Source organism: Antrostomus carolinensis, unplaced genomic scaffold (genome assembly GCF_000700745.2).
Source record: "Antrostomus carolinensis isolate BGI_N321 unplaced genomic scaffold, ASM70074v2 scaffold17528, whole genome shotgun sequence".
In the NCBI taxonomy this organism is placed as follows: Eukaryota; Metazoa; Chordata; class Aves; order Caprimulgiformes; family Caprimulgidae; genus Antrostomus; species Antrostomus carolinensis.
The window spans coordinates 9,148-34,299 of NW_010332467.1; the positions used below are offsets into that span (position 1 = coordinate 9,148).

A 25,152-nucleotide genomic window follows, 5' to 3' on the forward strand; every position below is an offset into this window, starting at 1 on the left:
TTTGCTTTTCCTATCAGTACTTGCGTTTCGTCACTTGTATGTGTACAGAGAGTACTGCAGAGAACACCAAACAGATTGCAAATTGCTTGTTGCAACCCAAAATTAATTTAAGCCTGAGGAAAGACAGATTTTGGTTTACCTTTTTTTCTGTTGGTTCAGGATACATTTAATCAGAGGAAATATTTTAGCCTTAAATTAATGTCTGTCATGCTGAAAGAACATGTACTTCTCTGCATCTGTATGCAGGTAATCACTAAAAAGTTATCTGGTTACTTGTGGTGTTTTCTACCTGTCTACTAAGTCAGAACTCCATGTGCATTTATAACTCCCCCAAAGGACTCTGGGGCTATGAAACACAACACTTTATTGTAGCAAAGCCTACAAGAAAGCTTCATATAGTTCAAGAAGAACAAATTACCACCTTGCTACCACCTTACTATAGACAGTTTTACATTTCACATCCCTCAAGGGTTGCACTAGACACTGAGTTTTGAAGCCTCTCGTGACCTTCTACTTGTTTTCTCTTACGCAGGTAAGAAGAGCCCACCTGCTGAGGACAAAGTTGTGTTAACACATATGAAGATACTGAGCAATGAAGGAATTCAAAACCCGGGGTTAATCCCCGAGGCTCCAGCTGACACAGCCTGCACAGAAGAGTCCCATCTCCCCAGCGCCAGCCTCCCACCAGACTGCCAGGAAAATCCGAAGGGAGCAGCGGCACTGGCAGATCCAGACTGTGCAGATGCCCCAGCAAGCACGGATGATGTAGCCACACTACCTGACCTCAGCGCCTTCGAGTCCAAATGCCGACTTCACAGATTCTCCAAATTTGAATCCGAGGACTCAGGGGTTGAATTGCCAAGCGGGGCTAATTCCCCATCAACACCGACTGGTTCAGAGAAGAGCTTTGTGCTGCACAGCAGAGACTCATTTTGTGACTCAGGTGTGCTTAGCACCTCTTCTTCTCCAGAAATTGACCATCTGATAATGAGAACATGTAAAGAGCATGCTAGAAAAGTCAGCCACCAAGATCCAGAGAGTGAAAAGCAAGCTGAGTACTACAGCCAGGAGGCAGGTGCTGTGCAGGGTCCTACAGCTTCCCTTGAAGACTTCAACGTCCCTCAGGAAGAGAGTCCCAATGAACATTTTGACCAAAGCAAAAAGCAATCTCTGGAAAAGGAACCCACCCCAGAGACGGACTTTACCAGGGAAAGCACTCTTCCCACCCCAGCTCCCACGGAAGAGCCAAAGACAATTGCTGACAATTTCACAGAGAACTTTGGCAGCATGCAAGACCTTCAGATCCATGGACATCCGCTGAAGAAGTACCCCACAAGCGACAGTCTGGATGAATACATGGATGAATGCTGTAGACTGAGTGAGGTAAGAAACACCTAAACTGAATCTTATCGTTAGGCCCGTCCAAATACCCCAGTCATTGTTCAAGTCCTATCATCTGTCATGAACTAGGACACATCTGAGTGAGCTAGAAAATCTCCCCTGAAACTGTTGTAAGCAACAAATCTTGGCAATTATTTTTAAGAGCTCTTTTCATAGCAGTGAAATTCTGAATTAATTCATATATATTGGGTCTAGGTAAGGATGACTAAGGGCTCATGGAGACCTGGTGTTTCAAAAAGCCCTAGATTAGAGGATGGACTTGATTCTGATTTTAAAATTAAGATTATGAAGTTAGTCATCATCCTCTGATACATGAGACGGGGATCGGAACATAGTTTCTTGTTCAGAGTCAGGTAATTCCTGTTCCTGGGAACAGATGGATTGCTGTTTGGAAAGAACTTGTCTAGGGGGTAGCTCATTCCTGTCCAGGCCTATCCTGTCCTCTTGAGCCAGCTCTCTCAAATAATGAGTGAGCAGGGAACTAATGCATAAATTCAAAGCTTTGCTGGGCTGGAGATGGAGGTCCCATTTTAACTCTCCAGCACAGCTGCGATGGAAACTCCTGTGTTCTCAGACTGACCAAATTGCAAAACCATAATATTTTCAGCAGCTTGTCCTCCTCTTTCCCCCTTGCTGTGTACTCCATGTGACTGACAGAATAAAAAGCCCTTCTGTGCACCTTCTCCTGCAGTGGATGCTGGCAAGCGCTCACCCCAGGGCTTTGCCTGAAGCCCCATGCTGCCAACACGCAGCCAGATCACTGCCTTGCCTGTCCGCTACGGTGGCTTCTGTGAACCAGCGACAGAAAAATCTAACTGGGGAGCTGATTCTTGATAGAGAGACAGCCCAAAAAACCCCATGAGCAAGAGGAAAGGAGGAGGTAGGCTGGGTGAAGAGCATCACGCAGACACACCAAAAATATCAAACAGTGCATAACAGAGATTTCTTTTCAGGGTGTTCATTGCAGTAATAGTGATGAATTGGAACAGGAGATGGGTGGGAGGAAGCCAAGTGACAAGTGCTGTGTGCTGTGCATATTTCACCATGACCTCTCTGCCCGGGCCCTGAACCATCAGGCGATGGCCTTCCTCTCCAGCATGCCAAACACTCCTGAGCAGCGAGGAAGGTCAGAAATGGCCCATCTCTGTTAACATGGCATATTGAGGCAGCACAAGCAACACACAGTCCAACAAAGCAACAGCAACCTCTTCTTCCCCAGAGCTCTCTCACAGCAGAAGACAGATATCTATTTTGCACAGTTAACCAAACAGACAGCAACCTGGCCTTTTGGCAGAGTTCAAAAAAGGACTGGAGCAGGAGAGTTTGAATACAAAGAGACTTTATAGAAAGTTACTTAAATTCTCTGTCACACTCCACAGGGTTTGCAGCCAGCTTGGTCTTGTTTGACAGCTCTGTCTGCCCATGAAATTCCTTTAAATCCTTTGTGAAATGGAGCCTCAGTTTCCCAAAGCAGAGTATTTAAATAAACTAGAGAATAAATTAGAAAGAAGCTGAAGAGGAAATTAAGCTCTTGGTGGCTTATCTCTCCTCCTTTTTAATATCCTCACTGGCTGAGTGCTAAAGCTCTGTGCCCCAGAGCACTTTTCTTTGTTTGGTTTTCGAGCTGTATAAATACAGCTGTGACCTAGATGCTGGGGAAGTTTGCTCCTCTTCACAGAGCACCTCCAGGCTGCTGTATCTCAAGAGCAGTGCTCTTCAAACTGCCGGGATGCCAGGTAGCACTCAAGCTGACTGGGACAAGAAATGCCTGTGGCTGCTGCACAGCCCTGCAGCTGCTGCTGTGCTGCACACCTCAGAGCACAGGGACAGCTTTCTGCCCTTGCCAAACCTGCATGAGGTTGACCTGTCCTCAGTGTCATACAACAGAGGCAGGACAAAGTGAGACCCACTCAGAAATGATGCCCAGATGATCATCTGCCTACACTGCTGACCGGTACATCTTGGTTCACCCCAGCTGAGGTTCTGCTCCAGGCTTACTCTGTGGTTTTCACATTAACCTGTAACCTGTCCAAAATACAACGTGGTACTTGGGAGCCAATCTCTTGTCTGGCCTGATGTCATCTCAGAGACTCAGATACCCCTGGAAATGCAATCAATGTTGTCTGAAAGATAGCAGGCCAGTACAGAGTATTCCCATTCCGCCTGGCAAAGAATGTGGCAAACCAAATTGTTCCATCAAATCAATTCCTGCTGCATTAAATTCACGTTTATAGAGATACAAGAGTGCTTACACTGACCTATATTTAATACCAGGTGAGAGCATTATTTAATTAGAGGTGACAGCAACTTCCTCAGTTCTGTTGCTGGTTTTGGGAATACAACTTTCAAGTAACAGGAGAGCAGCTGAGTTTCCCCATCCCAGCTGGCTGTGGCAATGCCAATGGCACTGTGCTTACCAGCACACCACAGCTGAGCAAGGAGTCAGTCTCTGGATGAGGATATCCTTTGATGTCCTCCTGGCCTCCTTCACTGCTGAGGCCACTTCCAAGAGAACAGGAAGGAAAATGCTGAGAGAAACTGGAAATGACCAAATGTTTTGACCATTTGGATTCATTTGGTGAATGGCTTTGGCTGAAAATATACATCAAATCATTTCAGTCTGGCATCTCTTAAACAAAGTTTTCTGATCTTTTGTTTTGAACTGTTGTTATTTTGAAATTTGCCTACATTTAGAAAGATGAAAGAAAGTGGAAGCTGTCAAACAACAAGTGAAAGAACTTTGAAGCCTAAATAAAAGCATTTCCTTTTAAGCCAAATTAAATGTTTGGGGTCAGTTTGAAGAGACACATCTTTTGATGCTTTTGCTTTGCAAACACTTCCTCATGCTCCATCAAGTTTACATTTAAAGTCAGCCCATAGTCCTAGAAGAAGAGAGGAGGTGGGAGCATTGTCCACATTAAACAAAAAAAACCCCATCATTCACACAGCGCTAATTATCCTGTGCCAAAGCAGTCAAAATACTTCTCTGCAGAGAGTGCTCTGGTTCAGAGGACTGACAGGGGAACCTGTGGTGGTCAGCCCTGTAGCCTGTGCGTGCTGCTCAGAGGAAACCAGAAGCTATCAGTAAGGGCAGCCCCTCCTGGACAGCAGGGTGGAGCTGTCAGAAATATACAGTGCGATCCCTCTCTTTCCTGTTATTCAGGAGCTTTTTGGTGCTGTCAGCTCCCAGTGACAAATGCTTCCCGCTCAGCCTGTGGCATCACTGGTCAGTTGCTCCAAGCCTGTGATGGGAGGTTTGCAATTACATTCCTTGGCTCTTGGCTCAGTGACCGTACTGCCTCTGAACTGGCCATGTTAACACAGTGGGAGCAGGCACTGAGGGATTTATGGGAGAATGGAGCACTATATAAGTCAAAACTATCCACAAAAGAAAGTGAAGAGCATTGCAAGAAGTGCAGAAACCTAAGTCACTGCAAGAAACATCAGTGAGCTCCTGTCTGAATGAAGAAGAGCTTCACCTGCAAGCTAGTCCTGCCTGCCAGCCTTGGCTCCTGCTGCCAGGTCCAGCCCAAGACAGTTTTTCATTGAGCCTGATTGAAGAAAAGCTCCCAGCTCTGTGACTCTAGTGGCTTCAGAGGAAAAATGTGATTTTACACCAGTCAAAATACTGACTGGAGGGCTATAGATAAGCCAAAGTTCCCAGTGCAGGTGTTGATCCTGTATTTTTAGGCTTCCTAAGAAATTTGTGGGCTAGCACAACTGTGATGGTTTATTGCCAGCTGAGCAGGGCTACATGTACTAAAAACCTGTCCCCAAAACTTAGTCAGGTGAGCACTCATAAGGGCAGACATCTCTTTTTAGTTACACAGGTGCAAAGTCAGTGTAGTGCACCTTAACTCCGCAGGGTCAAAACTGTAATGGGAATAACTCAGCATAGTATAGCTGAGAGCCTTGGATTCTGAGGGTCTGGTTCAGTCTGATGAACCCAAAAGCAAAATCTGGCACCTATTTATACATTATGTTGTTATTTTCCTAGTGCACCTTTAACCATCTGATTCATAAACTGTGTTTGTCTGATCCTCTGCATCTTCACCTTCAAAAATGTAGGCGAGAAGTTTTTCCTTCTTCACATGTTTAATCAACTCAAAAATGGGCACATGGCTTTTGTTCCAATACTATTTGATAAACACTATGTGGGGAATGGGAAAAATTTCAGTTTCGTTGGGTGAATGGTTTGGGAGGCTTCAAGGGGAAGGACAGAGACTGGAAGACACTCATCCTGGAAAATGTTTGCAGTTTTCCTGTGGTTGCTTAGTCTCCACTGCTAGCATAAAACTCTCACAGGGGCTGAGAGGAAAATATTTAGATCAGAATGTGACAGAGCAGGTTCTACACTGCACTTGGCATGACCAGAAAATAGCGAGGGCTGTTTAGATATTTCCAGTCTATGGAAAAACAAATCCTGGAAGGGTCCATAGCCAGACCCTCTCTGAGCAATCATTCTGGGGGCAACCAGCTAAATTACGCAAGGTTTCTGTATTGAATGCCTGCCATATCTGAGCAATCCTGATGCTAACGGGTATTATGGCAGGGCAAGCAAGGTGAGGCATCCCTCTGAAAAGGTTTTACCCTTGCATGCTGACCATAGTGGTGGCTGGCCCTGCAGAGATAGGCAAACACTGGAGGCTCTGCGTGATTTGCCTTTTGCTCATTTGCATTTGCTGGGATCACTTCAATAAAATGCAAATTAATTTCCTATTAAATAACCCAAACTGTCTACCCTGAGCAGCCTCTGAAGGATGGATGTGAAGCAGAGGCCTCCAGCGTTTTGAGTCCAACCTTCACTCTAGTTTAGGTCCTCTACAGGGGTAAATTCACCTTGCCCCAAGACATGGAGCAATTGCTCTACACCTTTTCCCTCTCTTTTTCTGGGGACCAGTATTTATTCTCAGGAGTTAGAAGTTCTCTATAACTTTTGCTGAAAGTGAGATTTCCTCCATGCCTGCTCCAAACACACCTTTGCTTTCAGGTGCCTTCAGCCCTAGACACAGAGCACTAGAAATCCAGGCCATCTTCTCTTCTCTCCCTGCCCATTTTGTCCTATAAACATAGCAGCTGTGAACACGAAGCAGGACCTCACAATATTAAGCACAGGACAAATATGGAACAAACAGAAGGTCTCTAACTGAAAGAGGTCACAGTCAAATGCTTCATGCTTTCTCCCCAGTCCTGAGGTTACAGTCAAATGTTTTACTTTATCCTCTTTTCCAAGAGCTCCTCTGTCCCTTTTAGTCTTCTATGTGATTCTACAGCTATAACAGGTTGGATTTGGCTCACTGTCTCCTTAGAGCAGTACAGACACACCATCAGTCACTGCAACAGCAAACTGGCAGAGCAGAGTTGTTAAATGTGCAAAAAGAGGGTAAAGAGTGGCAGAAAGCCTACATTTTCAAGGATGACGAGGAACTTCTGACTACCCATTTTTGGACAGCATAACAAAAATTACTACTCATTTTGGGACAGCTCAAAACTGCCAGATTTTCAGAAGCTAATACTCACGGACTTTCGGAAAATCATGCTTCTGAATCTGGGCACCCCAAATCCCTAGCTGCTTTCAGTTATGTCGGTTGTAGTGCTTTTGATTCAAGCTTTTCCCAGTAGACACCACATAAGCTTTGTTCTCCCTGTGGGTTCTGGGGCTGCGCCCCTTCCCACTACATAGACACACTGAGAACTCAGTTTTATGGCTGAGTAACCTTTGTCTTGCCACCACTTCTGCAGGCTCTGCCTGAGAGGAAAATAAAAATCATGAATGTGAATGACTGGTTGGCTTAGAGTCATCACAGTTTTTAATACAATTTCATGTGACCTCTGTCCCAGCCTCAGCCACAAAAGCATCTGGACATAATAATACCTGTTTATAAATAACATTGTATCATCATTTGTTTAAAAAGAAGTAAATCCTAATGTTGATTATTTTTGAACACACCATGAGCTTTCTGACATAATGAAAAGACAGGAAGAGTCCCAAGGCTGGCATTTCCCCAAAAATGTAGATTGTTGTGGGAAAGGAGACAGAGTAAGCTTCCTGCTTTTGTAGAGGGAACTTATTTTTTGAAGTAAGATAAACTTAGAGTGCTGCTTTTGTAAAGATCGAGGCTTATTTTACTTACCAATATCGCATGCACATCAGCAGGCAGCGCCAAGGTGGAAGTGAGCCTCTGCATGTATTTGTTAGCAGCACGTTTGGCAGAGTCTGCTCGCGGCACAGGAGAGGACACTTGCTGTGCACGGGGAAGTCCTGGGGCCAGAAATGGTGAGGTGCAGAGCAGGAGGCTGGGAAGCACCATCGCCTGTCCTCTGCCACAGGATTATTCTGTCTCTGGCACTGCCCTCGGCTGAGCAGCATTGAGACTCTGCAGGTCCTGGGTGTGGAGAGATCAGTAGTACAGAATATCCTGTTGCAACCAGGCAGCAGGCTTGATCCTGTGGACTTTCTTCGGGCATCTCTTAATGACCAAGAAAATAGCAGCAGAGACGTAAGCTGGGATCTGCTAAAGACCAGTGGAAAGATGTTCTTTCACTTTGGCAGCTTGGTTCAGGCACGTATCTCACTGACCCACCAGTGATGAGGGTCTGAGTTCAGCTGTGCTGTAATAGTTGCAGATTGCCAAAGGCAGACAAAATCTACCCCCAAGTTGGTCACAAAGCAGCAAATCACTGCAACCTGCAGATACATGCCTTTGGGTAGGAGCTAAGCTCAGCCTCAGTACACATAAGTGTGACTTGCACTGAGGGCTATGGGCTAAGTGAGCCATAGTAACCCCAGCCATCTATACCATACAGGAGAACTATATTTGTTTGTAAGGGTCCTGTGGCCAGTAAAAGACAAAAATTAGCCTGGAAGGTGGAACTAGAAACAAGCTGTCACAAGATTTTCCTCTGTATCAGCCTGTGATCAGTCAGAAGAGTCCCTCTGATGGCACATCTTGGCTGAGCAGTCCAGAACAGAGCTGTGAGCAGCAATGCTGTAGCTCCAATCTGGCTATAACTAAAGCCCCTTGCAAGAGGAAGCCTGAGTGTCTTCACCACAGCCCACACGACTGTAAGGAGTGTGCTGGACTCCAAACTGCAAATAAGGATTGTTCTGTTACTCTATGGTCCAAGATGCATTGTCATTGCAGGTGAACCAAGGTAACAGCAAAGCCCTGGGTTCCGGTCTGGGATACCTGGAACACATTTGCCAACTGATTGAAAAGATTGGGCAGCTGCAGGAGCACAACCTGCGTCTCCAAAAGCAAGTGTGCAACTTGCAGAAAGAGCAGAAGATGAGCCAGATAAAAGAGGTAAGCAGACACCATAGTGTCTTCCATTAAATGATATACTCAAGGCCCAGATGGAAAGTTCCAATTTTGTGTGAGGGAAGATGCTCATTTACTTGACCCCACACCCACCTGGGCTGAGTGCTCTGGTCTTCAGGCAGCCCTCGCCCACCCCAGTGTGCTCAGCTTCCCTTAGGGTGGGCTTGGGTTTCTGTTCTCATTCAGTTTTGTTTCCCAGATATGCTTGCTTATGTTGAGTTAGAAAGTGTTCCTCTTACCTAATGCAATGGCCAGCTCCAAGTCAGTAACTTTTACTTCTCTACAGTTGAAAACTTCCCAAAAACACATCTCGCCCATCAGTGCTATGAAAACAAAACATTTCCATGGACCTCCTTAACAATTGTGTTTTGAATTAAAAGCTCTTTCTTTTCCTTCTGGTTTCAAACTGTCAGAATCACAGAACTTCCCACAAAACAGACACAATGGGGAAGAGAAGCAGCAGTACCGCTCCCCAGCTTCATGCTGTCTTTCCCTTCCTGCGCTTCTGAGCTGCCACATGAAGAATCTGCCATGAAATATCTCAGTGTTCTCATTTGTCTTTTTTATCAGCTAGAGCTAGCTGGGGAGTTTCACTGAAGTTTTAAATCATTTCAGCATCCTCCTGCATTTTTTAGACCCTTCACATTTTGTTCATCTCTACCCCACCTCTATTTCTCAGTTATTTTTCTTTGGCCATCACACCAGGCTTCCAGCTTTTTTCCTCCCCTCCCTTTCTATTTATTTTATCACTCCCCAAAGGAGCAGAAGGGGTTTGTCACACTCAGCTATTTCTTCCCAGCCATGCTGTGGTGAGTCTTTTATTCTCCCGACAGCATCGTTCCTCCCCCCGTGCTGCTCTCCCACCTGCTGGGACTAGATCTGCAGTAGGTGACTGACTCCTCAGAGCCAAAGCCAAGTTATGAGTCAGGTTGCAGAGCAGCGTAGCCCGTCATTTCCATGTACCCATCTCTCATGCTTAGAGGAATGCAGCCTCCTACATAGAGCCTGGGAATTGTTAACACATTTCCTGAAGCTTTACAACTGTGAGTCACTGCTCAAAGTAACTCTTCCAAGCTGCAAATTCAGGGTCAAATCCTCATCTGGTCTATGTGCCCCCTCCTCCCGAGCTCCCACTGAAATGAAAGGCACTGTGCCTTCATTTAAATATTTGAAACTTTGATCTTTTTGGTATTTTCCAAGATCTCTCAGCAGTGACTTCTCAGCTGCATTTGTCCCATACTGTTCAGTGGGGAACTATACCCCTAGATGTAATGTTCAGCACTTGCAACATGCTCTACAAAACTGTGTGCTCTCTTGGGTGTCTCTGTGGTGCCTGCGCCTCCTATATCTGAGCAGCTCTCTGCCATTTTCCTCTTCAGAGTCACATTGCTACCCCCGTTTGCCACGAGACATGGAGGTTGCTGTCCATATTGCATTTTGGAGGGCATCCTAATGCTACTTTCCATCACCACAGAGACTGATGACATTTCAATCCCAGGACACAAAGAATGCATGGTTACTCCACATCCTTTGCTTTACAGGGAAATCTTTAATGCCTCGTGCTAAAAGCAGCATCTTTCATCAGATTTTCAAAGCACTCCCCAAGGTATAGGTACTGCAAGGTGTCATACTTCTGTGGCAACATACCCAGATGAGATGTCACGTTAACACTGTCAATTGCTTGGGGGTCTCCAGAGGTGCTAAACTGGTGTTGGCCTGTCCTGATTCCAACACCAATAAACAGTTTGGTTCCCTTTCCACTTCAGCTGGATAAAGCTCTCCTTGCTTCCTGCCCTACTAAACTCTTATGCAACATGGTTGTGCAAGGTAGAAAACCTCCCCTTCCCATGACACCAGCTGAAGTACCACATGCATGTTACCAGTCAGATTCACTATAAGCAAACTATGGCACCCCATCAATAAAAATACAAGATACTCTTGTCTGTGGACTTTCCAAACCAAATAACATTATCTTAAAATGCGAGTCACTGTTATAACGAATCTGTTTATTTACACAAATGCCTTAGCTGAGCAGGTCTGTGTTTAGAAACCTGGATTCAATTCCTGAGAAACAAACCCAAAAGATGCTGAGTATCAGGCAATTTAAGTTAAACACCAGTGAACCGACAAAAAAATCTACGTTACCAACTCCAGGCTCCCCAGCCTTTTAGAGAATTAAATAATTTGTCGTGACGGGGCTCAGGACAAGGCTGAGCATCCTTAGGCTGCAGTTTGTCTGTACCATCACACCACCTGGTTACTTTGGGCTGTTGCAGCCTGAGAGTCTGCATACTTTCCTCTTGTCTGGTATAGGAGTACCTTCTGCAGCATTGCTCCTGTGGAGCTGCCAATGTCTTCCTCAACTCGTACCAAGACATGAAGACGTTTTTTGCTGGGAGGAGCAGACCTCATAGCCTCTTTGTTCAGACTGGAAACCCTTCTGATCTTTCCATCATCCCAGAAATAGGAGCAAACAGTGACAAGCTGAGCAGCTGCAATGGTGAGTTCAAATACCCCTAACCTACCCTCATGCTTGCCACCAGATGGGTGACATAATCTGCCCAGCAACTTCCTTTTTCCTAGAAAAGACAGGTAGGAGCAGGGCAAAGTGTTAGTGGAACTATACCTTAGCTGGAAAGCTGAGATGCATTTTAAAATGCTTTGTCTACACCTAAGATTTTAACACTTGGCTTCTTCATGTTTGTGAAGCAGGACTTTTTGCTCTGCAGCTGTGGCTACAAAGATGAGGACAAATGCATCATAAAATGAATCTCTCTTTCAGAAACTTAGCATACTTGATGGAGTCCATTACTGGAGCCTCTCCATTTGAGTTTAAAATCCCCCCAGCCAAGGTATGATTTGATCTAAGATGGAAAGCCTTATGCCTGTTATTAGTCTCCTACCCTCTCAAGCAGACACAGAACACATTCCTGGAAGATGACTTATTCTATAGACCCAGTGGAAATAAGCCCCAGCTGCAAAGCTTGGATCCAGGGACCAACTTTTCCAGAAAGGCTGGGAAAGACTGGGCTCAGCCTACTGACGATAAAGACATCTGAAAAGCCTGAATCCAATGTAAGACGTGAACCAGCCCACTAAGCCAGGCCGATTAGTTTATTTCAAACCTTGGACCTCAGCCTGGCTCTAATACCTGGTGAAATGCAGAACATCAACACACCTCCTAGCAGGATTGAGTCTGAGTGTAAATAGCCTTTGGGATCTCTAGTGCTCAGGCTCAGAAATGCTCTTTCCTGGCAGTTTCAGAACAGATCTGGAAGGAAAATAAGACCATGAGGAAGACATTAGAACACTTTATTGGAGCATTTACCTTCTTTCCACTGAAGTGTGGCATGAAAACACATGGGGTCTTACCCCACCATTAGGTCCTTAGGGTTCTTACCCATCTGGAGTCACAGTTTGCTGGCAGCACTGCCTAGAGGCCATCCTAGCAGGACACTACTGAGAAATGTGAGCAAGTCCTTGTGTTTCATTGCAGGAAGAGAGAGATACCCAGATTCAGGAAACAGCCAGCTGATGGTGGGGCTCAGGAAGTCGTCAAACAATAGGAACAACAAGGAGAATGAGTTCAGCGAAGCTGGTAGTATGGCTGAGGGACAGGCTTTTCCATCAAAGGACCTTGCAGTAAGAAAGGTGAGTAATCAGAATGGAGCCAGACTCCAAGAGGGACCTGTGGGAGAAGCAGGGAGAAGTTCTGCTCAGGCAGAGCAGAGCTGGGTGCTGGGAGGACAAGCCAACTCTGTATGCTACTGAAGGGGACCGGGGCAGTGAGGGCCAGGGTGCTCTGTGTCTCTAACTCCAGATAACTCAATGCATGGACTCTGTCATAAGTATCTTCACTACTGCTGCTAGCAAGATTAAACCCAGCACACACTCAATACTACATATAAAAATTTTAGTGGGTCAACCCTTAGCTGGCAACACTTATTACCAGACTGGTAGCATATCAGTGCGATTAGTCTCCAAAGTGTGTTTCAGGGAAACTGTGTTGCTGAAGTCCAAGGGAGCCAGGACGAATGCTTTTCCTCTCCCTTTCTTTCCCATTGTTTGTGGCTGCCTCAGCACTTTCAGATTCCGGTGGGGGATCAGGAGTGCTGAAATACCAGAGCAGAGGCTCTAATCAGAGTATTCCCAGCCTGACAGGAAAGAGGAAGGAATAGGTCTCTCATGGGAAAAACTTTCTCATTAAATTTCCACCCCCAAGTTGCAAATCAGTTGCAAACATTTTGATGAACTTCAGAAACCCAGTTAAGGCCCAGTCCTGAAAGATGGCCCATGATCTGACTTGTGTCCAGCAAAGTTCTGGAAGATGGGCATCATTTTAAGCATATGGGAAGCCCTGATGACTTCACAAGACTGCAGAATCGAGATCCACGATCTTTTAACTGAATCCTAGTGCTCCTTCATTCCACCATACCTTAGTATTGTCAGTCAGTATTGCATTTTATACCTTGAGCATGAAATGCCTCATTTCCTTCTACAGTGCAGGTACTATAATGGGAATCCTGACACATTAGTCCCTAGGCTACTAGGTGCTATACTCATGAACTGGTAGTCTAAATACAAAAGAGAGGCAAGAGGTGGAGAAGGAAAGAAGGTATTATCACACACTTGAGGGACCGAATCGTAAAGAGATAAAGGACTTGGCCAAGGCTATGGGTGGACTCCAGAGCAGAGCTGAGAACAGAGCCCAGTCTGTTCCCAACACTGTAAGATAGTTTCACTGTCTCATTATTTATCACTTTATTTGCCTTTTGTTTTTAGGGTCTGGACATCAGCAAGAACATCTCGGTATGTACTGCTTTTGCAGAATATATTTAACTTGTACCTGCCATTGTCATGGATCAAGGCCCTGTAGTGCATAGCATTATACACAAACAAAAGGGGTCCACTGACCCCCAGAGTTTACTATCAAAATAACAGACACAGGTATTATGACTTAGTGCATTTAGTCCGTTGTTCTCCCACTGCCGCTGCAGACATCAGCTAGCTAGCCTTCAGGAGCAGGCAACTGCTCAGGCTTTCTGTGCTATTAACAGTGCTTGCTTTGCTGGGAAAACAACAGAACAGTGAGGGACTAATTGCTGAGGCTTACAAAACCCCTCCACAGCACACATTAATCCTAGTAGTAAACACAAAGGTTTGATATTTCCATGAGTAAACAGTCTTGCTTACGGGCAATTAACTTCATAGCACAGAAACCAGTGTTGCAGTTTTCAGCTGAGCCCATTACCTCATCTGAAGTTTTGAACTGAAAACTTAACAGAGCCCCAAGAAGAATTACTGCAACGGGCTCTGCCTGGGCTGGTGTGTGCGGCTGGGCAATTGCCAGGTTGTGCTCCCAAGGTGGCCACAACTTATGATGGCTCTGCTGGTGGCACAGTGGGAAGGCACCTCCGGACAGGGCAGAACAATGCTCCAAACGTGACAATGGTTTGAGAACCTCACTGAAATGGGAATCCTTTCTCCTCATTACATTAGTCTTGGGGCATGATCTTTTTCTTCTTTTTTTTTCTTTTTTTTTTTCTTTTTTTCTTCTGTTCCCAAGGTTTCCCAGCCATTACTTTAGGAAATTTAAAACAATTTAGCAAAAAAACATTAAATTTTTTTATGGATCACTCCTTTTCAGTTCATGAGTTCAGATGAGCTCAGCCCTAAGAGAGCAAACATTAGGGGGGGAGCCCCATGAGACTCCCTGACCTCCTGATAATCTCTATTAGCATTTCAAATGTAAGTGCCCAATAGCTGTGGCTTGTAGACGTGACAGGGAGACAAAGGCTTGATCTCTTCTAATTTATGGTCCACAAAAAAAGTCACCACCTTGAAAAGAACTGATACCAATGCACCTGGCCTAATAGAAAGGAGAAGGGAGTCAAACTACTTTTTTGGATTGTTTTTGTTGTAGATCCCTCCCCCTTCCCTAGTGCACGTGAGTAGGTAGGAAACCAAACTGTGATCTTTTCTTTTCCTTTAGTACAGTATAACAATGAGGTAAAACGTGCCTTTAGGCAGCTACTCAGCAAAGTGCCTGTTAAAGGAATTACAGTCTGTGGGTAACTCTAGGTTTGCTTTATTGACAACTCAAGAGTTGTCAATAAGCAGCATGATTGCATAGTTCTATTATTCTATTTTTTTTTCTGTAGCACCTGTTTTTAATTATTCATCTTAATCACAATATTTCTATTAATCAATATGATTTTACCTACAAACAAATTCTTAAAGTCTTTTCTTTTACAGTGCCCTCACTCTCTGAAACCTTAAGTCAGAAAGAACAGCAGGGTCCTAGACATAGAAATGTTACCAAACAAAATATTGAAAGGATGATACTAACAATGGTTGATCCATCCTGTCTCATTTTGTCCTGCACAGATGCAAGCTGGACACCAGTCATCATTGCAGGGTGTTAAAAATTCTTTTGTGGAGCCTGACTCCTATCAGTCCAAAATAAAGCAGCTCCCCTCTTCCCACAGCCCTGGAGTACCCTGAAGCATGCTATGTTGGCCAGATGAGGTCTGCCAACAACTAACCTCTGGTCCTCAAGCTGTAGTTTGTTTTTGCTCCCTAGGGTGAAAGCCATGCTTGGGGGAGAATGAGAGATCTTATGAGGAAGACAAGGCTGAGAAACCAGAACAAGCTGGGGCTGTCCTCCACTGCTCTGAAGAGGTCTTGCCCACAGTTGTACAGGTAAGACAGAGCTGTGAGGGATTTTCACATAGTGTGGGGAGGAGGTGGTGAGAGATTTATCTCTGGTTGTTGCTGGCCAGAGAGACCTCTCCTTACCTTCTCTCCATTGCATATGGTGGTCCTGGTTGCAGCACAACCATTTGCTTCCTTAGTGCCCAGGTGCTCCAAGATCCCCACTAGAGAATGTTACCTGTGTGAGAATAATGAAAACAGTAAGGTCTCCAAAAGAAGGTGCTCACCCCCAACAAGGCAAGGGAATGCTCACAGTCAGTCAGAGCCATTCTGTAGCCTAATTATTTGTGTTTCTGCTCCCTTCTAAGCATTACAATTGATATTGATGCTCTCCTCCATTCACCTTCACATCTTTCATCCAGTGGAATGGTAGCCTATATTGCATCTGATGTGTGATGGGGTTGGGACAGTTGGAAGGTTTCCTGTCAGAAGAAGGGGAGATGCAATTTACTGAATGTGTGCTCATGAGGGGGTCCTGCTTGTTGCTGTGGGTGAACATTTGGGTCAAGCAGGGGTTTCATTTCTGTTAAGTGATCTGTGCTGGTCCCTTGGGCAAGTTTGTCTGCCAGGCTAGTTATGGCCTGGCCTCTATGTGAGCTATACTGTGTGGTGCATGTCTATCCGAGGTGGTGACAGTTCTGCCAGCTAACCCTTGCACAGATATTCCTGGTGCGCTTGCCAAATCCTGCCAGCTGGTCTGGTGAATTTGGGGTGTTTGTGTGTGTAATCAGGTAACAGGAAAAGCCTGGGTATGTTACTCACCAAAGCAGGGGTATTACATGGAGCTGTGCACCTCCCCGTGTTTTTTCAGCTGAGGTCTCATTAACCTTGAGCGGAACAGCTCAAATGTGCTTAAGCCCTCCTCAGGTTTTAGAGGGGTGACGTGAGGAAACAGCAGTTGTTTAAGCACTCAGGAATGTCCCATTGTTCCCCTTAGACAGTCTGTACCTACTTTACAAAATGCATAAGGGAAATGGGAATCTTGTAATTACAGCTGGAAAACCGCCTCTGTAGTTCATGGAGTGATTTTTCCAGCTGGGAAAAACTTGGTTGGGGCCCAAGCACACGTAACAGGCAAGTTTCCTCCTATTGTTTGGGAAACTGAAAGAAACACAAAGCAGAAAGAGATCAAACAGTTCCATCTAAAATAGATGGTGAAACAGCTGGGGAAAAAATACAAACTCTTGTGAACCTTTTCTCTAAACCTGAATAGAACCAGGACTTTATTTGGGCTGCAGGAAAGTCCTGTGTCTGTAACCTGCTGCTTGGCCCTTTCTCTGCAGTGCTGAGGACACTGCCAGTGCTCCAGGCATGGGAATTGCAGGCCAGGTCCTCAGCTGGCTAAATTGATGTACTTCCAATGAAGGACCAGCCCAATAGCTCCTAACAGAAATAGCTTTTGCTACTTGCACACATATACTGGACAACTACTACTGTCATGGAAATGCTGTACAACAAGATGCCAAATGGATGATTTTTTACCTGGCTGTAACTGAGCAGCCCCAGAGATCTTGGATGCTGATTTTTCCAGGCTGTTTTCTGTAGCTGATGAATGGCTGCCTCTTTTCTTTCACTAACTTTCTTTTCCCATATATCTACATTAACTCCTTGCCTCTACTCATGCCCCTTATCTCCTTCCATTTCCTCTTCTGCTTCCTAGCTCTTATTCCCCAGCCCTATCTGTATTTGCCTTTGCTCTTTTTACCCCACACCCTAGAACAACGCAGTGACACTGGGCTTTTCCCTGGTGCCTGGAAAAGCTGGGCACCTTGCTCCTATGGCATTTTGGATACGTAGTTGCCCTCAGGCTCCTTTGAAATAAAAAGTTAGGTCTTAGAGGATCAGTGGTAGCCCTGCAAATGCAGCTGGACAGAAAGCCAGGCCCTTCCTACAGCAGTACCAGAACAGTAAAGCAGGAAAGTCTCGCTTTTCTGCAGCTCTTGGCAAAGCAAATATTGAAGCCCTGATACTCTCAGCATTTAAAGCCACTGTCTTTGTTATAATTTATGAAACATGTTTGTCCTGGCTCCTGGTCCTGTTTGTACATGCAGGCATATGGAATTGGCTGGCTTTTGCTTACCTGGGCTTCCTTGGGCTCAGAGACATCTTCCAAGGTCTTGAACAGGTTGGAGCTTGGTGCCCTGTATTAACATATAGCTCTGAAGGAAGCAGAGATTTGTTGCTTTTGACACCCAGTCCCACTTGAGTCATTTGGGCAATTAGAGAAAGTCTCTTTGTTTTTGTAACTAGGTCAAAGCAAATCCTCTTTCATGCTCCCACTCTGTGTATGATGAATGATCTGCTCCAGGGCAGTAGTTTTGTTTTTCTTTTTTTTTTTTTTTTTTCCTTAACTTCTACAAAAGAATTCTCATAGTAGGGAGAGAACTTGGTTCTTTCAGTGGGAGAGAGGGGGCCTGCCAAGGTAAACATACTGGCACAAGACTCAGTGGTTTGTCATACATTGTTCTAAACAAGCTCAGGTTTTCATTTAATTTTCTTTTTCCTGATGCATTTACTCCCGCAAAGCAACATCTATTTTGTGCAAAGGGCCAGAACAGGCTGATAAATGACTTGATCATGGTGTTACGAACTTAAGCAGCACATGGACCTGGATCTGACCTATAGCAGGAAAAGTAGATCCTAGAATCATAACATGGTTTGGGTTGGAAGAGATGGGACCTTTAAAGATCATCTAATCCAAACCCCCTGCAGTAGCAGGGACACCTTCAACTAGATCTTTTCCTCAAGTCATTGCAGAATTATCCCTCCACAAAGAGCAAGGAACTTAGAACTCAGAATCATAGAATGGTTTGGGTTGGAAGGGACCTTAAAGATCATCTAGTTCCAACCCCCCTGCCATCAGCAGGGACACCTTCCACTAGACCAGGTTGCTCAAAGCCTCATCCAGCCTGGCCTTAAACACTTCCAGGGAGGGGGCATCAACAACTTCTCGGGGCAGCCTGTTCCAGTGTCTGACCACCCTCACAGTGAAGAACTTCTTCCTAATATCTAATCTAAACCTCCCCTCTTTCAGCTTAAACCCATTTCCCCTTGTTTTGTCATTAACTGCCCTTATGAAAAGTCCCTCCCCAGCTTTCCTGTAGGCCCCTTCAGGTACTGGGAGGCCGCTATAAGATCTTCCCGGAGCCTTCTCTTTTCCAGGCTGAACAGCCTCAACTCTCAGCCTGTTCTCATAGGAGAGCTGCTCCAGCCCTCGGATCATCAACTTAGTTCCAGCTAATATAACCCCAAAGACAGAACTTTTTGCCTTTCCACTGTGATTGGTTTTAGTGACAGAAAACTGTTCTCAAATGGTTGTGGAGCATCATACAGTCAAATACTTGCCCTTGTCAAACAATTACAGTTTGATGCTGCTTTGAACATCACGGAGAGATTCCAGCCTGGCCTGTGAAAGCTGGGCTGCAGATTCTGCAGGAGCCTATGTTAATCAATCTATTGCCTGTATGTGGCCATTCCATCTGACCTTATAAAATGTGTGAAGTTGTCCCAGGCTACAGCGGTGTTACAAATGATTCCCAAACATCCAGGGTCAAGGGGCAATGCTTTAGCACCTTTGTATTATTTTTCCTTACATTCCCTAGCTCCCTTTGAGGACAAACAGACCAGATGTACAGTCTCCTGCTACTTGCGGTGACTGCTGCTGGGAAGCAGACTGGCCCAGTAGTTGTTCCAGCCCTGGCAGAGATACAGAGGCAGCCATCTCCATGAAAGCTCCATCTCAGGAGCTTTTCTGATGCTATCCCCAAACCCTTTCTAGGGCAAGGTCTAATTAGGGAAGCTTTGGGCAATCCCAGCCTGGCATTCCCAGTGCAGACACACCCACCTGTGTATCTATGGGAGTTACAGTTTTAATGCAGCTACAAAGGAGAAAAGATAATCCTAAATTACGATATCTTCCGTGGTAAGGATGCTAGTTTGAGTTTGACACCCACCAAAAGCTTACTGCTGTATGATAACTACTTTGTGGTTAGGGTGAAGTAAGTTAAGGAGGATAGTGCAGTTCCAGCATTACAGAAACCCATCTTCAGTATTGTATGGCAAAGGCTGAAAAGGGCCCTAGAGCCCCAGACCCAGGTCTGAATGCTGCTTTTCACAGCAGAAATTATTACCAAGGGAGATCTCTGCACTCAGGGTTGAGAAGCAGCCACAGAATTAAAGAATAACATCAAAGCAGAAGTTTGACCATTCCATTGTAAAAGACTTAAGAGGTCAACAAAACAAAAACACAACATTAGATTAAAAAGAAAACAAAGTAGTAGCTGGCAAAAAAAAAAAAAGTCTGTACCACATCAGTCAGGTCTTTAATTTTTTTTTCAAATCTAAGGTAGCTATTAACTATTCTTTTTCTGTAAATAGCTTTGAAATATTGCATTAACAAACTCCACAAAAACCAAAACACACAGCTTTTCTATCTTAAGCAGCAGCTATTTTTAAAAACTGTTCCAAATGTTTTCTTTCGTAAGTCCTGGAGGCCTGAGCTAACAAAGCCATTACAGCCAAACAGGATGCATTGCACTTACTTCAATTGCATATAATAAATAAGGAACAAAAAATTAAGCTGGAGACAGCCCACAGCAGCTAGCTTAGTGTTGTTCCTCAAAGTGTCTCATTTCCCACTTACAACTTCAGGCCAGAATTTTTAACTTCCCTGTGACATTTGCCCATTAGTCTCTGCCCCTTGCTTCCAGCTAGGCAGAAAACGCTGGTTGCTCTCAACAAAATTATGTTTGTAATCCATACATCAATGTAATACATTGTGACTCCATGCCAAGTGATGCATTTTATAGCTTCTTTTTTTTTTTTTTTTAATACTGCCACAAATATTTGGACAGCATCTGTTTTGGAATTTCAAACTGGAGAGGGGGAAGCTGCTTTGGATGCAGCTTGGATGTTGGGTACATAGGCACAGCATATTAATGCTAAAGATACAGCCATGTGTTCTGACTGCTGTCAAATTTAATTGTATTTTTCCATTTGTTAAGGCCAGATAATATGTCTTTGGAGCTGAGGAAAACCGAGAGGAACTCCATGATTGTTTTGGGGCAAAATACAAAGAGTGAAAACATATGGCCTTTCTGATAGCCTCAGTCAAATGGAACAAGGTAAAATAAGTAAAGCAGCATGTATTTCTTTGTGGGTTGGGGTTTTTTTGCCTCTTCTCAGCACAGAAATGAGACAGTACTGTTCCTTCATCCAGGCATGCTCCAACTTGCAAAGACAGGAACAGGTCTGATTTTTGAAGTTAAAATTATATGGATTTATGCCAGATGAAGTCTGGCCTATATACCTTCATTTTAATAGTCCTCCACTTTTTTTTTTTTTTTTTTAAAAAAGAAAAAACACAATTTAAAGGCATCTGTAGTCATATAGGCTACACCATGCAGCTTTTTTACAAAAATGCACAGCAGAGAATTCATTTATCTGCAGTCAAAAGACTTCCAAATAATAAGCCAACCAAATGTCTTGGGAAAGGGACAATCTGGCCATAATCAAGATTAAAAGAGAACCAGGCTCAGCCTCATCTTCTACTTTCCCAATTCAGCCCACAGGTTAAATGCAGCAAAACCCTTTCTAGTCTCTCCCATTCACTGCATGTTTCTGTTTCAGGAAGGCGAAGTGGGAACACCAGTGGACACAAAACCAAGAACCCCGGGGTTACTTTGTGCAACCTGCATCCTACAGTTGTCAACAGAGCAACTCCGATTTGAGTGTTGGAAGGAAAAGAGGGAAGGGGGAGGTTGAGAAGGGTCCGTGGACAGATGTGTGCTCAGCTATGTATGGCTTTGCTCCTGAATCTGAAGTATACTTACAAAAGTCAAGCCACAGATGAAAATTGCTGTTAGCATCTTGGCAACATAACCAACAGAGACTTCTAAGGAAGATATGGAAAGTCTTCCTCCTCTCTGGGTTAGGACCAGAATCACCTGAAACATTGAAGTTTTTAAGTTATCAGTGCTTTCTAGGAACTTTCTCCAGCTGAAATAAACGTAAGTTTTATGGGACACAGCAGCACCTAGAAGAGTGCCAGGGACTCCTTGGCTGGTTCAGAAGTGGCTGTTGGCAGGACAGCCTCCTCCCTCGGGGGATGGGGTGTCTGAGTTGCAGCCTCTGGTTGTCCCCAACCCAGCTCCCCCCTTCAGAGCAGTATCTGGCCAGCTGTGCCATTTTACTGGAATCCAACAGGAAAACCAAGTCTGTAAAGCCAGGAATTCCTACAAAACTATTCCTGAATCCACCACTAGCTTCCAATCCTGTGGGCTTGCTCCTTCTGCCCCTCAACTCTACTGCTGCCCTGTGCAGAAGCTGGCATCACGCAGGCTCATTGTGGAGACCAGAGCAAGGGGCACAGCAGGAGTCAGCCTTTCGAGAGACTGGAGGGTGCATCCAAGGCAACACCACCGCTTCAATGGGCAGCCCAGCTCTTGAGCTATCGATTTTTTCAGGGGGAAACCAGGAATTAATTCCTACTCTTAAGTTACAAGTCAAGTCCTCTGACTGCGCAGGTGGTGGCCTGAGGCTGTAGGTGGGGTAGTTACGCTGCTGTATGGCTCAGCCTGTGCTCTCTCTGCTGGGAGACAGCAAGAGTGAGAGCAGAGCTGCAATGAAGAGTTATTCAAATACATGTGTCCTTCATAAGCTGGTGCTTTTCTGGGCTGCATTAACAACTGTATAACACTATGGCCACGTTTGGTGGCCACCTTATTGCCACATGTCCACTGATTCCAGACTCGAGGGACAGGCAGCACATGCTTCTGAAGGTCCCCTGATTGCAGTGGTCTCTGCACACCAGCTCTTATTGGTACTATCAAAATAATTAATGCACATGGAGTAAAGATTTAAATAAACCAACCTTGCCTCTTGTTAAAAGATTATTCTATCCTCTAAATTGCAATATAATTGCAAGTCAAGCAATTGTGGTTTAAAAATCCTTCCCCAACCCAAACTTGCCTGGGAACCAAGATTTGAGAAGGTAAAAGAAATAGAACAACTTCAGTAACAGATGCTTCTGCCTTGCTCAGCTAGATCAGTTGGAGCCCTTGGAGTCCTCAAAACTGGAGCAGGATCTCTTCCAAGACTGAAAGTACTCCAGCCCATGCTCTCCCAGAGCAGCTGTAATTTGCATGGGTAAGTGAAGGCAGCAGCCCAGGCCTGGTTCTCCAAGTACTCAGAAGGGTTGTTACTTAGCATCTCAAAAAAACAAAAACAAAACAAAAAAAACTAATAAAAGGGATTTGTGCTGACTCGAAGTTAGCACCTTAAAGTAGGTGCTGCGTTTAATGTTTCATCTGTAGCTGCTGCTGCAGGACTTGGTCATTCACTGTGTATCTTGCTAGCTTCATCCAAAGCTAGAAAGATTTATAACTTGATTATTCTGTGAATAGTTTGTATATCTCCATAAATACAAGGGGCTAAAATCCTGCATTAATTTATACCCTCCATTATCCCTCCAGCTTTACAGAGACTAAGGAATGTGAATCAGTGCAAACTGAACTTAAAGTGTTTTAAGCATCATGAACTGGTATTACCCACCACCTCTGTTCACATTATAGGTTTGTTGTTCTTTTTTTAAACTAAAATGAACTAGCACTCTTTTTTTATTACAGCATTATATGAAATATATTCATGTATTTTCAGAAATAAATATATTTATAATGTGTAACATACTGTATAGTTCTCCACTCAAGAATGCATTGTAATACAAGCATAAGAAATTTAATAAAAAGCATCACTTATGATAATTGTTTTCAGATATTTTACTAATTAACACCTGGGCTGTAGTATAGCAACTGCCACACACTTAAGGTTTCAAGTCAGCAGAGCTGGTCAAGAATGGAATTGCTACCTCTAAGCTTTAAAAAAAAAAAAAACAAAAACAAAAAACTTTAGCTCTGGCCAGGAAACAAGTTTCTTCTTTTGAGTCCGGTGCTGTTCTGAAAGATGTAGGCGGCAAGGAGAGCCTCTGGAAAGTTCAGATACAGCTAAGCATGGATGTTTGTTTTTAGCAGCTCTGTATTAAGTGCTGTTCCTGGGCTTTGCTTGTAAAGCCACAGAGCAGGGAGACACAGCAGGGCAGCCCACACCACTTCCAGAGGAAAGGGTGAGGGCGCTGGGGACAACGTGCACTGATGTGTATCATCAGGATTTGTTTGTGAAAATCTGGGTTCATTAGCAGCACCGCACAACAGCCTCAACTGACAGGTACCGGCTGGCCTCAGGGCTGCTTTTCCTCAGCTTCTCTTTTGTTCACAACCCACAGCACCCTCCTGGACAGAGCAGCTTTCCTCTCCTTTAGGAGTCTAAGCCAGTATCTACAGCAAGCCACAACACCTTTAGTTCAGCTGTATAACCAGGCAGCATGGAATGAAGGGAAAGGGGGTGCTGACACAAGAAGTCACATGCAGTTAGTAAAAAAAAAAAAAAAGTAAAGGAGGAAAGTCAGTGAGATCCAACTAAAGAAAGTAGAGGCCTAGAGGGGAATTAAAAAAAAAAAAGGCAGAAATCCACCTGTGAAGGTAGAAGTGTATGCTTTTGCAGGAGGGAAAATTGCAGAACAAAGCAGCAATGAAAGCCATTAACACCAGCCACAGTGGAGAAGAACAGGCTAGGAAAAGGGGGACAATACGCCAGAGGAGAAAACCCCCGTGTTGCCTAGCTTTCACCCTGTGCCAGGGCTTCACACAGACAGCTAATACCCCACTGCTGCTCATGCCCTTCTCCTGCTAGGGACCACATAGCAAGCCTTAGGACAGAACCATTCCCACAGAGCAGATGAGGGAATTAAGTTCACTCCTCTGCTCACCCACGCTCTGCTTACCACTGCGTGTGCCCTGCACTAAGCAGCGGGTCCATTACAGCAAGATCCAGCTCTGCACCAGAAGGGATGGCCCTGCAGGGGAATGTACCTGATCCCCACAGACTATGTGTCCAGGGCTCCCTGCTGCTTTGGAACGGTTCAGCTACCCCAGGGAGGGCAGCAGGGAGCAGCTAGGCAGGGACTCTCCTCTCCAAGCCCCTTCAGCCTCCACACAGGCATCTGAGCAAGCATTTTTTGTCTGCCTTACTGAGGCATGGGAAGACTCCAGCAGCAGCCAGAAAGGCGTTTACATCTTGGCTAGCACACACAGTTAAGAGCAGTGCCAGAGCACCCTGCCTAGTGTACTGAAAGGTGTGGTCTATATTACTCCTCTAATTGCCCCGTTAATTAACATCACAGACAACTGCTAAAATCTTGTCATAAGGCACATTATGAGTTTACACTCTGCTTTCCCACACAGCTCCACCTGCACCAAGGCCATTTAAGTTGCCAGAGGCACTCCCTACAGGAGGAGACTGACCTATCTTCAGCTGATGATTTCTGCAGCCTGTGATCTCCTTCACCCTCCCACCATACAACTTGGAGGAGTCTTATGACTTCTCCTGATTAGATTTTAAAAGCAAGCAAGACTAAGAGCACCAGTTATCCTAGAAACAGCAGGGGAGAGCAGTTCTACTAGAAAGATAAAAAACATTGTAAAATGATTCCTGAAATTTTTTTTTTTTGAGTAAGAAAGGAATTAAAAAGCAGTTCCCCCCACCTGTTAACACCTTCCAATCACACACAGTATTGGCAGAAACCAATTAAAAAGAATACCTGCTACCTCAAGCAAGATAGTGTTCATTTCTTTGCTTCTATGTATATGAGAGCTGCTCTTTC

General features: G+C 44.8%; 1 protein-coding gene across 1 annotated transcript; it reads left to right on the forward strand.

The window, feature by feature from the left end:
* Window positions 1–532: 532 nt before the first annotated feature.
* Window positions 533–20,537, forward strand: LOC104529275 (uncharacterized; the record flags this gene model as incomplete). The annotated part of the gene is made up of 7 exons (XM_010173542.1): window positions 533–1,383; window positions 8,547–8,708; window positions 11,037–11,223; window positions 12,220–12,374; window positions 13,506–13,532; window positions 15,307–15,425; window positions 20,441–20,537. Coding segments are annotated over 7 exons (1,598 nt in total), but the record flags the coding sequence as incomplete, so codon positions are not given.
* Between the last annotated feature and the right edge of the window lie 4,615 nt (window positions 20,538–25,152).